General features: G+C 32.3%; 1 protein-coding gene across 2 annotated transcripts in view; it reads right to left on the reverse strand.

Annotated features, from left to right (window-relative positions):
• LOC136987371 (DENN domain-containing protein 1A-like) overlaps positions 1 to 18419 on the reverse strand; it is a 52274-nt gene that overhangs the window by 9187 nt on the left and 24668 nt on the right. The window contains exons 10-18 of one of the 2 annotated variants that reach the window (XM_067285106.1): positions 15827 to 15925; positions 15699 to 15749; positions 15569 to 15614; positions 14231 to 14332; positions 4225 to 4452; positions 4018 to 4155; positions 3885 to 3923; positions 2297 to 2365; positions 2085 to 2195 (exon numbers count right to left, since the gene is read on the reverse strand). In XM_067285106.1, the coding sequence (XP_067141207.1) occupies positions 2085 to 2195; positions 2297 to 2365; positions 3885 to 3923; positions 4018 to 4155; positions 4225 to 4452; positions 14231 to 14332; positions 15569 to 15614; positions 15699 to 15749; positions 15827 to 15925 (883 nt within the window). The remainder of the gene's footprint in view (positions 1 to 2084; positions 2196 to 2296; positions 2366 to 3884; positions 3924 to 4017; positions 4156 to 4224; positions 4453 to 14230; positions 14333 to 15568; positions 15615 to 15698; positions 15750 to 15826; positions 15926 to 18419) is intronic. The other variant, XM_067285107.1, reaches the window with a different exon arrangement.

Here is an 18419-nt window from a genome sequence, read left to right on the forward strand (position 1 = left end):
ACAAACTTATGCCTGCAGTAAATATGATACAGATATTTGCAGTCATTTGCAGTCATAGATTACACAGCAATTACATACAAAGCAAGGATAAACGACTGCTTGCCGTTACACATTGCAGATACACTCTAAGAGAAACAATAGTAAATTGTACATACAGTGTTGTATACAAAAGAAAACAAAGCACTGCTTAACTCTGACTAGGAGTTATTGAAAATGAACAGTACACGATACAATTATAATGTGTGCATGAAGGTTGAAGCACAAAACAGTACTTAAAACACAACGAAAGTTGAAGCAGTTCTTTCATGACTTCTGTGTGGATTGCCGTTTGTTCAAACCTGGTGTTAATGTTGAGGAAATGGGCCTCGGAAACATGAGCCTGGTCTATCTCTAGGGTCAAGTCATATGGGTTATTGTTGAATGAATTGACCAATGCTGATATGTTTGGCTTTACCCTCCATAGGATGAGATAGGATAGGTGATACGATGATATAGGATAGGAGATAGGATGATATGATAGAATGAGATAGGATGATACAGTCTGCGATAGCTTAGAAAAAGAATATTCGCATTGCTTATAGAAGATGTGCTACAATATTTGACATTTTACAGAATGGAAAAGACACCCCCAACAAAGAATAACTCCTGGCTATGTACACCATCCAACTCATGGACCATAGAAAGGATAGAAGCCTGGTCTACCTAGGATCCACCAAATGCTCCCTAGAAGTGAGAATGAAAGAACACACAGCGGATATTCTACATGTGAAGACCTCCTCTGCTCTAGCCATCTACGCCTCAGTCTCAGGCATAGAACCCCAATGTTCAATCAAGCGATGGTGATCTACACTATGCAATACATACACAATCTTATATGGTCATTTACATCTGCATGGCTACACTCAAAGATGGTAACTGTATTAACCATAAGGATGAAATCACTCTGTCAACAGCCTGGCAGGTGCTCGTAGACAAGAACTTACAATAGTCTACAGTAGTTAAAGGGGTGCATGCCCAAATGACGTTATCAATATCCATGCAATAGAGTTCTAACTGGTGTTCCAATTGAATTTAATTTGAATTGCATTCATTCAAGAGTTATTAGTTACCTGAAGAAAAACTTGAGAGTTCGAAAACATTCGTAATGGTCTAATTATTAGAAGATGCACACCGGTAACAGGCTCAGTGGTATGTTTGTTAACAGCATGTTCTATGGGTCATTAAAAACTCCATATAAACTTATGTTCAAAAGCATTTCCTTTCAGAATTATAAGAAATTTTAAATAATACAAACTAATACCAAGCTATGTCTTGTTTTCAAGTGATATTGTAAACATTCTTTAATATAATGAATTGTTACGTAAATTCAGAAGTGGCAGACATTCATTTTACACATGACCAAACTAACAGCAATACATGTAAAACACAATGACTGCAAAGAGAACTTTTCAAACTGCTGTAGCCTGGACAGGAAGCAACTTCAGACCTTTGTTTATATGAAATGTTTTCATTTAATAGCCAATAGAACACATTGTTAAAGTTTAGTAAGACCTTTCAAAAACAAACAACCTGTATGCAAAAAATATTTTTGTTGTTATTTCAGCCTTCTTTAGTTTGTCGAAATCAAACTCAAGAGACTCAAATTAAGTCAGTAAAAATAATTTTGAACATTTTAAACAATAATTACACTGCTTATCTGTTTACAGCATCGTTTTTATAACTCAAAACTGTTCATTACGTACATTTACGCAATGCAGAAAATTACTTCATTGTACTGTTTAAAATCGTCGGAATTAAATTAAACACCTGACTAATAACAATTTCACTTTTCGAAAAAATTAAAGATTTACGCAAAGTTTACTGTATATCAACAATAATCACACTTTTATCAGAAAGTACTGCAATTATTTTATTATTGTTGTTATTTTATTTTAAATTTAAACCAGTTTTCAAAATTAAATATTAGTAAATCTGAAATTTAAAGGAAAGATTTCGGTTAGTTTCATAATTACAAACTTTAAATTTTTGTTCATTTTAAAATAATTTTACAAATTAGCATTATATAACAGTTAATGAAGAAATACCCTTGTTTTTTTGGATACATGCAACGATAATGGGCGAGATACAGTCGGGCTGGAAGGTGCACTGCGGGGAAGGGATTTTTCATTCCTTACCATTATGTCATCTAAATTACCCTAAAATATATGTTTATACTTCTTTTAAATCTCGAGAATAACAATAATAATTCTAAAGTGATATAAAAAAAAAAACGAGAAAATTTTATTTTATTATTTACCTTTTGTATTTGCATATCATGTAATCTCGATCTTAGATCTTTATACGCACGTTTACTTTTATCTTTAACCTATTTGTGTTTTTAATATGAAATTAATCATACATTATAAGAAAATCATTAATTGTGCTTGATGATGCCAGGTGATCAAGTGAAAAGTTTAATTGCGAGGAGAAGTGGCGGCAACACGAGTCAGCCGTCCTTGTTACTAACGTGCTGCACATTGTGAAAAATATTTAAATTTTGAACATTTATTTACTAAAAACTTTCAATGTTATCCGTTGAGTTTTTAGTAAATAAAGTTTTTACTATAAATAAATAAACAAACAAATACTCACCATTACCGAAGGAGCGTATTCGCTATAGGTGTTTAAACTAAAACTCTGGAATAATTTCCTCCACTCTTTTTCTGCACATACATTAGGAAAAAGAAATTGAATGCGCAGATTTTCTGTTGCATGCAAACTGCTTATTCAATTCTGAATGTTCTTTTTTTTTTTTTTTTTTAAATTTCAACTTTTAGAAATGGAAGACCTAAAAGAAGACAAATATAGAGAAAAGTCATTAAAAAATTTTATACTAGAAATTTGACGTAAGGTAAACTTTTCACTGCGGAACATTTTAAATGTATGAGAATTCCGAAAAGCACATATACAAAATAATTAAGAGTGTAGGAGAAAAGTAAATGCTGTCTAGTGCCGAAGAAGGTAGAAGAAAAGCAAAGGCAGCTAATCGATGCCATTGCTGGTAAGGTGAGTCAAAAGTTCAAAATATGTAAAAGGGATGCTAAAAGAAAGGAATATCATCATTAGGAAAAGAATTTCTCCACTAAAGTACTTTGTTAAGCAGAAAATCAAACAAGGCTATTTCAATTGCTGGATAAAGATCTGCAGCCCTAAAACTACTTGATTGTTGTTATAGACAACCGGTCTTATTTTACACTGAATGGATCTGAATGTGTGGAAAATAAAAGTTTTTACCGTGGAAAGGAAAAGAATTATACAAAAGTAAAGTTCATATATCATATAATGTTTCCAAAGACTTGTGTGTGGAGAGGTATAAGCCCTCCCGGCAATCTTAGGCCTTTGTCGTGCAGTCTAAACTTTGCCTTAACATAGAAGTAAATAGTTCACAGTGCTGCCTTTCACCAATATGAGATACAATACATTCTTTGTGAAAACAATGTACCCAAACTGAGAATAATTAAGCAATTTTGGTATTAGTTAAAGCAGAAAGTGTATGATGGAAGGTTGAAGACCAATTACACCACAGGACTTTGCAAAATAGTTCAGAACAAGCTCTGCCAATTTACAACTGAGGACTTCCAGAGTGTTTTTAAACGTGTGAAAACAAAAACTTCATAGCAATAGACCATGAAGTATATTCAACTTTATTAAACAAACAGATTGCTCAAATATGTTTTCTTTTACACGCATTGTTCATTTTGTAACCTAACAATTTCCAGAATAAATTCATTTTCATATTCTGAGTTTTTAGTTTATACACCCTTAAGCTTCTCCTTACAAATAAACTTTTCATTTGATCACTTTTACACTAATACATGAAGATTTTTCATTAAAAAATTTCCTACCTTATGCTTTACTGTTTTGAAAAAAGCACCACCTTCTTTCTGAAGATATATATTTATTAAATGATTTTTTTTTATTAAAGGCTTTGAAATTTAAATATATTACTTGTATTACTATCATTATTTTCTTTCTTACCTTCATCATTTGCACCCATTCTTTATACTGAGTTTTTAAGCTACTACTAGATTTCTCTTCATACATGTTAACTTCGAGTTCAAATTCGTCTGAAAAACCTTGTCCGCTATTCAGCATTTCCAGTCGGCCGTCGATAAACTACGCAAAAAGAAAAAAAAAATTGTATGACCTAACCTATTTTAAGACAATTACTCAATATAAATTTACCTGCTGAAATATCTGTAAATGAAGCATTCTTTCTAAAAAAGGTTGCATAGAAATGGGCCTGGTTTGTATAAAGGCATCTGAATTAAAGGTTATCTTTTCTCCCAGTTGTACTCTTAGTGCTTCTCGATAACCTCCTATTAACTGTACTAGTGCTCTCAAAAATGCTCTCGCTAATCCATCTCCAAGAAGAATATTCTCGTGTTTAAGGCTTTTTTTTAAAACCTGTACCTGTAAATTAATAGCAATACATATGAATGAAAAATATAATTAAATTACAGCCACTCCTCACTTAACAGCCGAGTGCCGTTCCTACGACTAGGTCTTTAGGTGAGGAGCTTAATCGTTTTTGTTTATCGTAGATAAAGTAAAGGTCTAAAGGAAACTTCAACTTGATAACTTTGTTTTCGATTTGCATCTCTTATATATTACAAAACATAAAAACACAATCAGAAAAAATTATAAAAATGCTGTAATAAAAAATTAATGTTCATTCATAAAAAAACACATTCAAATTAATATTTTTGTCATCAAATTCTTCAAACAGGACGCACAATAAAGTACAAATTTATAAACAAAATATGCTGTCTTCAAGATTATAAAGGCTTTGTGCATCATTCTTACATGTTACTGCAATACTGGTTTCATCCATGCTGCATTTCTGTGACAGAGTAACCATATACAGTTTTAACATATATGTGTAAAAATGCCAACCGATGACTCTTTCGACAGCAATTCCCAAAATACAATCTTTGGACCACTTAGTTTACAAACTGACCTAGTCCTTTTTTGGTTAATGTTACCTATGGTTCCAAAATGGCGGCTTGTCTCTCCTTTCTTCTATTTGCTGGAATCAAACAGTGGGGACGCACGTTCTAACCTAACCTAACCTATTCTAATAATTTTGTTGGTAATAATTATGGTAATTTATTAGAATAGGTTAGGTTAGGTTAGAACGTGTGTCCCCACTGTTTCCTTTCTTCTATTTGCTGGAATCAGAGACAAGCCGCCATTTTAGAACCATAGGTAACATTAACCCATTTTTTAAACTGTAATTCTGTGTTGTTTAGCCAGAAGAAAGAATATTTTTGTCATTTATCTTTATATTAAGTGACTGAATATACAAAATTTTTCTAGACCTAAAAATCATAATGAAGCACCAGACTTTAAAATGAGGGTTTACAGTATGTCAAACCATCTTTCATTCTTCTTTACATTCCTTTTGTGTCAAATAATCCTGCCCTCATAAGCTGTCATCCTTTACAGCCCTAGCTAGATGCGTATGCATACACTCTGTTGTCAGCTTATGCACAGATAGAGCTGAATAGAATAAGGACAATAGCAACAACACATGGTTTACCTAACAGTTTAATCATTAAACTCATCTCATCATGCAGACCAACAAAAGAAACATCGACACCTTCCCGATAAGCACACATCACATCTGCAAACCCAGTGAACTACAACTTAAGAACATACACAAAAGCTGCAGTATTAGGAAATTTAGTCGTCATGTACAAATGTAACCCAACAGTCTATAACATGTTTAATGATAAGGAAAAGCTGGAAGTCAAGCCCTGTCCATAACTCTGGTGTGTATACAGTCCCCTCAGAGGATGGGCAAGCACTTTAGGATTAGCATTACTTATATGGGATACACCTCCCAGCACCTACCATTATAGATAAAAGAATGCAAGTATGATGTTAATAAAGGCCTTTAAATTAACTCCTTACCATCTATTGATATACAAGATGACAAAGGATTTTATGGAATGATGCTGTTGTGGTCAAGAGAGTCTAAAACCTGGCACTATCCAAATACTCAAAAATTGGTAAAATATATAAGGAGCTTGCATAAATCATAGGGATTCTAAAAACCTATTTAACACGTGGCAGCTCCTATGTAAACAGCAAGCCAATCTCTTAAAGCCTTAGTTAAACAGCTTCGGAATCATCATCACTACAAACAACAATGTATCAGAATAAGCAATACTGTCCTATTTTCAAATGATTATTCTAAAATTCCAATGCTAACAATTTTTTGAAATTGAAAGTGGCTATTTAAAATAATTCCAAATAATTATATGTTGAATTAAGAAAAAGTTTTTAGTTTCTTTATTAAAAAATACAACATATAATATTTACATAAAATTTAGTTTATGAAATGTTTTTAGAGTTTATACTACATGAAATCTGTATCAATAGAGAGGTTAAGGCCGAAGTTTTAAATGCGAAAACGTGTAGGGATGTTCGGTGGCCTAGAAGTTTGACAATGGCATTTGGAATGTCAAGCACGATTCCACTGACTATCCAAACACCATTGTCAAACTTCTAGACTTACGAGAAAGTGGCGCCGAACATCTGACGTACACATTTTCGCGTTTAAAACTTCGGCCTCAACCTCGCTAATGTATATACATAATAAAGTCTATACATTTGTTATATGAAACCAATTTTTTGTCATCAAATTATTTATTTACGGTAGATTCCATTTATTATAACAACTTTGAGACTCTCCTATACTAGTAACAGCAGATAACCAAAAGGTTAAGATTATGCAATTTTTCTGATACCACGACGTGAGCGAAGTTTGGAAGTTTTAAATCGTACGTTCTAATCGATGTTCAAAATTGTGTTAAACCCAAGGAAGGCTATTTAACATAGCTGAAAAATTAGTTCGTTTAATTAAAAACTTTGCTAGAAAAGGGAGAAAGGTGTTCTGTAATAATATACAGAAATTCTAGCTTACGGCGCATAGAATAATTATTAATTAAATTACAGAATTTGGCCGAAAAAAAGGGGTTAAGTCACTTTCTCATTCCAATTGTTAACCTTAACACAAAACAGCAGCTTAACTGCTTATCTTTATACCAAATTCTGTAATTAATTAATAATTAGCTTAATTCTAGCTCATAAATAATTCATTCAAGCAATCATCTATAAAATAATAATTCCCATTTAACTGAAAGTCATTTAAGGCGTATATGATACAAACTTAAAAACTTAAGAAAATTCATTTAATATTTTGTAAAAGAAAAACTAATTAAAAATTACAAACCAAATTATTGCAAGCACTATAAATTTGCGATAATGAAATACATCCCGATTCGGAACTTAATATCCTTAAATATTCTCTTTCCCAGAAGCAGGAAATTTGCACTCGCTTAGCCAATTTCGCATTTATTCTTTTATAAAGTAATGCATAATACAATTGTTCTTATTCTTATCGGTACATTGATATCGACAGTTGATATTTTAATCCCATCACGAGACCACTCCATAATACACGATCGCAGAATGATCAATATTTTTCGGTATCGGAACAGAACAAATTGCAATTATTATATTAAAATAGCTACGATTATTATTTTTTTTTATAGATTTTAAATGATAAAAATTACTTATTTTGTATTTTTTAAATACGTCGCTTCATTGAAAACTTGGAGGGAAAAAGTTACGTTATTTAATAGCAATAATTAAGTTATATAAAATTATTATTATTAAAAACTAATATTAAAATATTCTTACTAACTTGATTATTATTTAAAGCATAATCTTCCTTAATATGTTTCAAAAAATAAAATAATGCACTATTTTTTTTTTAAATTATTGATCTAAGAGAATTTATTCCTGATCGGCTATAAATAGTTATTAATCGCTCATTATCTACATAAGGTTTTCATAATGTTCTATATAATTTTAAGAGAAATAATGTTAAAAAGGAATAATAATAATTATAGAAAGAAATTTTTATAATCGTTGATAAGATTAATATTCCTGTTTCTGTTATATTGAAGATTCAATTGAAGTATTTTATTACATTCTGAATAAATACAGTGGACGTGCTTTAAAAAGTTACCTTCGGGATACAAGAATGGCTTCTAAATAAACTGCGTAAGCATTAGTTTTTCTTTTTTCACTTAAACTTTACAAAGAATTGGATTATTTATTTTAATCGTTACTTCTTTGCTTAACTTTTTCTAATATTTAAGATAATTAGACCTATTTAAGTGCTTTGAAATAATAAAATTCTAATTCAATATACGTCACCATTAAAAAAAATTTTATTGTATTAATTTACGTAATGTTTTTTTATAATCATTAAATCTGTCAACGTAAATAAAAAATAAGTATTTTCCATAGAGAAAATAATCAGAGCATACATTAGCCTAAAAATTTTGTGACTCGTTAGGTCCGTAAATGTTAATCAACCTAAGTAATCCACGAGTCACATCAGTCAGTTTTGAAAAAACACATTTATTGTGTACGTTGTACAACATCACAAATTGAAATATATTGCAGATATTGCAAGTATTAAGAAATATAGCACTAGTACATACTTATAAATAAGACTCAAGGAGGCCAGATTTTTTTTCATTGTTCTACATGCAAAAATGTCTTCTTTTACCTCCATTTTGTACTAAATTTCGGAACATTTTTGGCTTAATTTTTGCCTTTTTTTTTTGGAAAAGTGGAAATTTGTACACAGTTGCTCTGGGCATATCCGATTTTTCACCCAGAATTTAGAAATTAAGTCATCTATACGCCCAGTTGGCAGCTCTGATAAGACTCGTCCCCTTTGAGCCTGCCTAGCTGTCAACAAGGTTATGACTTTGCAGAATCAATCTGGTAAGCCTATACTAGTTCGAGTGGCACACATCTTAACCTTTACCCAAAGGAAGGCAACACAACTTTGGTTATGTTGTTGGCCACTATGTCGTAAAGTACTGGCATTCTTGATGCCATACTCTTGCATACCAGACATGGTGTACTGATACTTGCAATGTCAAATTTCAGCGAGTCACAGACTTGCCAATGAAGTTGTCGCGAGTCAAAGATGTGGAAAGGTTAAATTTGATGCATAAAAATGCAAGTAAATAAAAGCTCTGAAATAATAATAGAAATTGGTTGGAAATTTTTATATTTTAATATTATTTAAGGATAGGTTGGTATCTGTTATTTCACAGAATGTACCCATTGGGATCTTTTTATTCCTCACAGTCTCTAGTTGAATTCAAGAATGAGATATAAGAAGATTCTGATGGATATATTCTATGAAACAGCAGATGGCAACAATGTTTCTCTAGCTTGCAGAAGGAACTCTGCTATCTATGATCTTTTTAGAAACTCCAAGGACCATTACTGAAGGAGCTTATAACATATTTATGACTCAAGATCGGCTGGTTTACACCTCATCACTACACGACACAGTTCCTGAGCGATCACGGCGGCTTAGCCAGTTATCTGGCCAGATTCACCGACCACGCTTCCGAGCACTGCCCCACCTGCACCGTCAGAGATGGCGCCACTCACTATTTATACGACTGCACCATCACCGCCAGCAAGCGAACAGAACTATGCGTCCTCTTAAATGAAATTCATACAGACTGGCCCTGCGACATGAAGGATATATGGAAAACTACTGAAATTTTTCGTACTTTCAAAAAGCTAGCCAAAAAAGCTATCATAACCATCAATCCGCTCCTTCAAAGAAGGCCTCATCGGTCAACATAATGGAATAAGTGTAAGTGTAAGGGCCATCTCAGCCTAACTCGTGCACGTGGTATTTGTTATTTGACTTGGATAGCCATTCAGTAGCACACTCCTTGTGCTACTTCTATTTCTACTTACTCTATTCATATTTTATCATTGTAACTTGGTTATCTTAATGTTTCTCTGCTAAATGCCTACGTTCTGCATCCAGTTTGTAATTGCATGTCATAAGCTATGACAGCATTCTCTCTTATGTTCATTTCCTCATTGTGCCTGTGCGTCTAGCTGTATCGCGCAATTTTATGTTATGTATATATTGTTTCACCACTCTTATTGCTGCATGTACGAAGTCTGTTCAAAAAGTTTGCAGCCTCAAATAGAACAACAAACAAAATAATGTTAAAACTTTTTCTATTTTTCAATATAGTTTCCTTTATTAGCAGTGCACTTATTCCAGCGATGTTCTAGCTTTTTTATGCCATCACAATAGGTCGATTTGTCAAGGTGTGCAAAATACTCATTCACTTCAGAAATGATTTCGTCATTTGAGTGGAATCTCTTTCCAGCCAAAAATTTTTTTAGGTTTGGAAAAAGGTGGAAGTTACTGGGGGCCAAATCAGGTGAGTACAGTGGATGTGGAACTAATTGGAAGCGAAGTTCATTTATCTTTTGTTCGGAGATTCTGGAGGAATATGCAGGTGCATTATGCGTGGTGGAACGGAACCCTTTTTCTTCTTCAAGTGTTGCCTCTTTTCTTCGATTTCTTTCTTCAGTTTTTCCAAAAGTTCACAGTAATAGACAGCATTGATGGTCTTTTCTCTTTCTAGGTAGTCAATAAAAATGGTGCCTTTAGCATCCCAAAAAACCGAAGTTATCACTTTCCCCGCTGATGGAACTGTCTTTGCCTTCTTTGGTGGTGGCGAACTGTGGTGTTTCCACTGCTTCGACTCTTCTTTTGTTTCAGGAGTGTAGTAATGGATCCACATTTTATCAGTAGTCACAAACCAATGCAAAAAATCCTGTGGATTTTTCTGGTAGAAGTCCAAACACTCCTTTGACATCAAAGTGCGAACACAATTTTGCTCGGCAGTCAGCAGATGCGGCAACAACCTTGCTAAGACCTTCGTCATACCCAAATTTTCGGTTAAGGTGTGGTGCACTCGGTCGACAGAGATGCCTGCTGTCTCAGCTATCTTATGCGTTTTCAAACGGCAATCTGCTAACACAAAATCGTGAACTTTGTCGATATTTTCTTCAGTGACAGCAGTTGACGGCCGTCCGCTGCGAGAGTCATCTTCCACACTCTCTCTGCCAGATTTAAAAAGGGCTGTCCATTTTTTCACAGTGGTGTACGAAGGAGCAGACTCTCCCAAAACTTCATCCATGTCAGCTTTGATTTGAGATGGGGTCAACCCTTTTTTCGTCAGGTATTTTATGACCGCACGAGTCTCCATCTTCTCCATTTTTCACAAAGCACTTGCACACTAACTATCTGCTAAGCGGTCGTGGCAAAACTTTACGACAAATCAAGTGGAAATTGGTATTGTATCTTTAGCAAAGATGTCTGAATAATTCCCGCCAAAAATTAAATTGATCGCAGCGCCGCATATAGGCAAGGCCGCGAACTTTCCGAACAGCCCTCGTAATCTACAATATCACAATTGCTTTATATTTAAATTGTACACTATCTCCCTGGTAGTGCCTCTGGCGGAACAGGGAATGTATGAATATACATTAAATAAATAAATAAATAAATAAATAACATATTTATGCATAAATAAAAGCATATCATTTGTTTTTGTGTTTTTGAAACATGTCCTGTTTTACTTACAACAGCATGATCTTATGTGTGCCAGCTTGTTTTGGCTTATAAGCAAGGCTAATGAGAGAGAGGAACTGGAGATTTTTCCTCAGACCTGGAGAAAACTTAGGGGCCTGTAGTGATTCCTAACCCTATAAAATTAATGTTATGTTTACTAACAGAGAATATAATCTTTAAGACTGCTGTTTTTTATTAACAAAAGAAACATTTAAATATATTTCATTTGTCAAAAAAAAAAAAAAAAACTAAAGGAGCTTGTTTTACCTTCAAGCTTCATACAGGCTCTCAGCAGCCCTGCTTCTGTTATAACAATGTAAATTAAAAGTAAATTTATAGATACAGTAATTATTCAGTGACCATTATTGAAAATAAAAAGCCAAAATAACAAAATGCTTCCAATTTCCAATACTATAAATAATAATCTGTGATGATGTAGGCAGCTTTCACTCATCAGTTAAAATCAGTTACTGCTTTCATTTCACATTGTTCAAAGACAGTTGACTATCAAGATGTATTGGAAAATTATCTTCTATCATTCAGAGATGAAGCAGTGGACAAACATTTTATTTTCCAGCAGAATAATGCTCCTATTGATAATGCTGCCTCGGCAATGACATGGTTGTCTGACAAAGATATCAATGTTTTGCCATGGCCACCGTGTAAACCCAATAGAAAACCTTCGAGCTGATTTAGTAAGAGTAGTTTATGCCAACGGAAAACAATTTAATAATGTTTCTGATCTGAAAAAAGCAATTGCGACTACTTGTGATGAAATTGGCATAACTCTTACTACATCAATGGATTGATTGATGTTATTCAGGTTAATGGTAAACAAACTAAGTAATAAACACTGTTTTTTCCCACTAATTTTTGTTTTTGTGTTCTCAAACTTTTTCCACGTAAATTGCAAGCAATAATTTGTTGTATATGAATTTCTTAAATATGAAAATAAATTTTATTCTTATTGAAATCTTTAAAATAAATGACATCTAATTATATTTCATTTGAAATTAATAAAAAACTCGCTACTATAAATTAAAATTTAATGGTAAATTCTTATATACAGGTATGTGAAATAGGTACAGCTGATTGAAACCGTTGACGTATGCTGATTATCCAGTCTTTCAATATTTTAGAAATATTTAAATTTGCTCTTTATATTAATAAGAAATGTGACTGCTGACCATTTTGAACAGTTGCCAGAGGTTTTCACTAATGTCAATGGAGAAAAATTAGTACTTTGTAAAACTGACCATTACATAGAGATAACTGCTTTAAGCAGTCATCTCTATGTAATGACTGTAAAACCAGTTATCACTGTATATAGGAGGTTATATAATTTATATATTAGAATACAAACAAATCCTATATTATTATAAAAATTCCTTTCATAAAAGAAAAAAGACTAAGCAATACACTTTAATATAAATTATGTATCTATTTATATAATGATTTTACTTATTTTATTTGCATTAACTCATTTAATTGATCCTTTTGACTCTTAATATTCTTAAAATAAAAAATAAAGTACGGCTTTTTTGTAAAAGTTATACGTTTTGTTTATTTAGAACATTTAATGAGCCAAGCTCTTTGAAATAAACTGAATTTGTACAAAAACAAAAACAGGAATCATGGTTTATGGTTAATTTGTATAAATTCTGATGATTATTTCGATTCGAAAAATAATAAATAAAAACATTAAGGCAGGAGGCCATACTTGTTTTTTCATGTTTATTTCATTAAATAAAGTACAGTAGAGCATCGTTTATCCGAATCAATTGGAGACTGGGGTCGTTCGGATAACTTATTTTGCAGATATTTTTTTGGTACAAAAAAATATATTAACCTATCCCATGTTGAGATTTTTCTCCCTTGCATATCACTTTGCGTTGAATTTTCGTCGATTTTAAGCCTAATGAAAATTTTTATAATAATAATCGTAGCTAGTGTATCGTTAAAAATTATTTCTTTATTTTGCACAAACAAAATAAATATATTGAAAAATATAAAAACAAAAAAAAATTTATACTTTAGAAGTAAATCTAGTATCAAAAACGTTCGATTCGGCATGACACAGTCTCAACTGGAAAGCTTTCAGGTTGATCGGCTTTCGGATAAACAATGCTCTACTGTACTGTAAGAAGTTAAAAAATAAGAAAAATTTAATTAATTATGCCTGTATAAATAATTATTTATACAGGCATACCTCGAGTTACATCGTTCTCGATTATACATCATTTGTCAAAAAATTATATGGAAAAATAAAAATCAAGTTTAAGTCATTTTATTCGACTTAACATCCATTCGCCACAATATTGAAGTCGTAATATCACTAGAAAAGCGGTAAAAGCACATAAAATCATATTAAAATATGTACATTTACAGTAAATGTTAATATAATCATCATAAATCCTAGAGAACGAAACATGAAAACATCTGTGTTTCTGTGTTGTCATCTTATTTAGTGGTCTTTAAGTTGCTCATTATTGGCGTTTTCCACCGCAGTTTCGTCTTGCGTCGTAACTACACAAGTAAATTCGACTTACGTTGTTTTTCGACTTTCCCGGAACTAATTACCGACGTAAGGCGAGGTATACCTGTATTTGTTAGCCATGATCTTATTTTATTAGTCTCAAAAGATCTGTTTAGAATTAACTATTATAAAATTTGCTATTTATTAAATAAAATACTTACAATTTCTGAAGGAAGGCTTTCAAGATCATTAAAACATGTTTCAACTTTATTAATATCAACATACAAGATAACAACTTCTCCTAATTCAGATGTATTTACTTTCTGAAAGTGCAGAAAAATTCATAAAGTTTTATAAAATTACATAAATACAAGTAATTTTTCAAATATTTGAAAAATTTATATTAAAAAAATTATTATATGTAATATTCCAGATGTAAAATAAAAAAATTAGTATTAAACTTATGGACCCATTTACAACTAATTATATATCAGAAACTATCAATTAATTAATGTGAGACCTGACTGCAGTGTATGCTTTATGGCTGTCTACAATTATGTCAGATTTAGCCAAGTTTAATCTGCAATGTGATGAAACAGCATAATGAGATATAGAAAACTATTTCCTAACCCAAACTGTTCTAGATAAATTGTAAGGATTTAACAAGATTCAAACCTGGATACTTCACAGTAGTAGGTTAACACCTTATCAGGCAGTCGTCTGCTAACAGGGTACTACTGAAGTTTAATAATTATTAATTCATTAATTAATAAATATACAGCGGTACTTGGAACTCAAATGACCAGAAGTCAAACAACTTAGAAATCAACTGAGAAAATTTTATCCAAAAGTTAAACTTTTCTGAAAATTCAAACTCAAAGACAGCCATACTGTATAGTGTATGATATATGTACGAGTACGCATGATGTGGTAATGTTGCCAGATTAGGATAATTTTTATTTTAGGCCATTGGCTACTTTTCGGGCCACAAACAACGAAACTCCATTACTTTTCTAAATCCATTGATATGAGTTTGAGACACATATTGAATGAGACCAGCTAGGCACAGTTCATCTACTGTATTTTATTGCACTATTTACTTTTTAATCTATTATCACCATTTCCATTGTTTTATGCATTAATTAGGGCATTTATTCGTGTTATTTTAGCTTAAATAATTATCTTTTTTAGAATTAAAATGGGTATTTTTGGGATTTAGAAACAGATTAATTCACTTTACATTACTTCTTATCGGAAACATTGCTTTGGAACTCAAATGTCCTCTGGAGCAGATCGAATTTGAGTTACGAGATATCACCGTAACATTGTAAGGATTATCATAATCTTCCTAAACAGCTGAATTTTAATATCTTATCTCAATAAAAACAACACAAAGAATATTTTTATTAATAAAACTATTTGAAAATACAACTAAATAAATGTCAAAAGATAATTCTATTTTTTTAAATGGAATTATTCTTTGACATTTATTTAGTTGTATTTTCAATGTTCAATGTTTTCAAAAATATTGTTTTGAAAGGAAGAAAAGAACTACTTACTGACATCGTTGAAGATGGTATGCCAATCAGGAAAGGCATTGGAGCACTATTATATATTTTAAGATTTATTAAAATTTAAACTGAATTAAATTACTTTTAACTTGAAACACGAACAAACGGTAATACTCACCTCACGTAATCAAGCAAGTGCTTAGGCAAAACTGGAATAAATATGTGCTGCCTAGAAACAAGATATTCATAATTTTAAGTAGTTTCTTATTTTAAAAACATTATAATATAATTTAAGATATTAATTACCAACACATTGGATATATTAATGTATTAGCGGCTTGAACACAGGCAGATAATTGGCTTAGTTTCTTGGAAGTAAATAATATTCTTCGTTCATTTAACATACTATAACAATATAAAAAATAATTAATTTCATAAATGTAAATGCAATTATTAAAATTTTCTGAATAATGTGGAAGAAATAAAGAAAATAAATTACAATTTGGTTATCACTTCAAATACAAAATTCATTCATTGTATTTCTATTCAAATACAATTACAGTGGAACATCGCTTAACGAGCATAATTTGTTCCAGAACCTTACTCATAATGCGAAACACTCGTTAAGTGAAACAATTTTTCCCAAAGAAATTAATGTAAAATACAATAATGCATTCCACGCCGAAAAAAATGCTCATAGTTTTATGTATAATGTTCACTCAAAAAAAATTGTACAATATACACTGTTAAGGAGCGTGAATCATCGCCATCTTTTCTTCTAGCGCGGAATGAACCATCCTGGAATGAGAATTCGATTTGCAGAAACAAAAAAAAAACTCACAGCTAATATGTTTGATAAACACTCCAAACGATATGCCAAATTCTTGGGTTATGTAAAGGCTATAATTAAATATTAGAAATTAATTAATTTGACTAGAGGTAGGCAGTTATGTTTCCATCTCGTATTAAATTTAATAATTATAAATAGTTAATTTTTAATTCAGACATTTCTAAAGTTTAATTTGGAATTGGTCATTAAATTTAATGGCCCAAGAATTTGGCACATCGTTTGGCATGTTTATTATATAACAGGCTATGGTTGTTGATGTTTATAAGTAATATGTGTGAACACAAGTTTGGAAAAATGTGTGATTGCATGTGCACACTAAGATGCTAGTGGAACAAGTGCTAAACACAGACTGATGGAGCATGCCACATGTGCACAATCTGGGACTTCCCCTCGTCACTCATTATGCGAAACATCGCTCGTTAAGCGAGGCAAATTTTTATAATTTGTTTTGCTCGTTATGCAAAATACTCGTTGTGCGAGGTGTTCGTTAAGCGAGGTTCCACTGTATTTACTTGCCATAAGACAAGGTTTTTATTCATTTTTCGCTGCTTCAAAAACCTAGGTTGTCCTATATGTGCAAGCAAAAGATCCTTTGCGTTTTTGCAATCATTTTTGTGATCTGTGTATAGTTCATACTCCATTATAGCAGAGTGCTATCGAGGTCAAGGTGAATGTCGCTTTTAAAGAGATGATCCGAGAATAGCTGCTCACTTAGCAATGATTATAAATGTAGTTATTTCATATTTGTTAAATTAGTATTTTTAATGAATATTTGTACATTCTGAATCATTAAAAATAAACTTTTTCTGTCATGTGCATTATAATCTTTTGGTTTTGCTACATGGGTATCAGGTGCATGGAAAAGCAATCTTCAAAAGCTGATAGCAGTCATTCAGGAAACACTGCATTTTAAATTCACTGGATAGATCAGGGATGATGCTTTGTGGAATAAGAGTGAAAAAGAGGAGAATTGTAACAAAGCTTTGGAAGGTGAATCCTAGTAGACAAAAGGTGATAGCATTAAGAAAACATGGCTTTCTTAACACTATTGCCCTTACGTGAAAACACCTTAATACATGCATTTGATGACAATTTATTTGATGACGTATTTGCCATATTTTTAAGCAGCATAACCTTGTCCTACCATTATCCCCACTTCCAAACCTACGCAAGCTCATTTGCAATGATAGAGACAAGTTTTCTACTCTTGAGAAGTCAGGGGGTCTATGCAGTTCCACTGGAGAATGTTGCAACAGGAGTAAACACAAGGTATATCGGGGCCACTACTAGAATGCTTGCTAGCCATCTTGCAGAACACCAAGAGGATGTTATGAAGGGAAAGCATACTACAGAACTTACGAAAAAGATACTTGAGCAGGGTTACAACCTGCTATGGTCCCAATCAGTTATGCTCAAGAGCTGTAAAAATCAAAAACTCGTTTTTATATGGGGGTCCCTGCTTACCACTACCTTGGATACATGCAACACTCCTACCCTCGACCTGCCCAGTATATGGGCCATGCCATATAAGCGGTTAAGCAACTATTAGTATCCTCCATCATATGTATAGCATGAGCATAGATCCACACATGTGCCACTTTGCATATTATGTAACTCACTGCTTGTTCAATTTCGAACATATTTGAATGTTTGTTACGTGTTCTTAATGGTCTTGACAAAAGTTTTCATTTGAATTACAAGCATTCTGTTCTTCATCAGATTATTTCCGTTTATTTTCCGTTTTTGCCTGACGACAATGACTATAAGTTCGTCGAAATTACAGTAGAGCATCGATTATCCGACCCCTGATTAACCGACTTATCGGTTAACCTACCGCGTTCTAGTCGGCAAATTCAAATGTCCCGTAGTGATGTGGCGCTACAATATTTGGTTATGTCTTGGCTACTTTAATATTATTTTTGTTAAATTTTTGCATGTTTTAGCTGGCAGCACTGGCTCTGGCTCTACCATGAAAGGGAGGCTAGTATTTAAACCAGGCCTAATACACTATACTAATGATGTAGTTTTTCATACTTTTCGGTTATCCGA

The sequence above is a fragment of the Centruroides vittatus genome, unplaced genomic scaffold, assembly GCF_030686945.1.
Source record: "Centruroides vittatus isolate TY-2023 unplaced genomic scaffold, ASM3068694v2 scaffold_1519, whole genome shotgun sequence".
Classification (NCBI taxonomy): Eukaryota; Metazoa; Arthropoda; class Arachnida; order Scorpiones; family Buthidae; genus Centruroides; species Centruroides vittatus.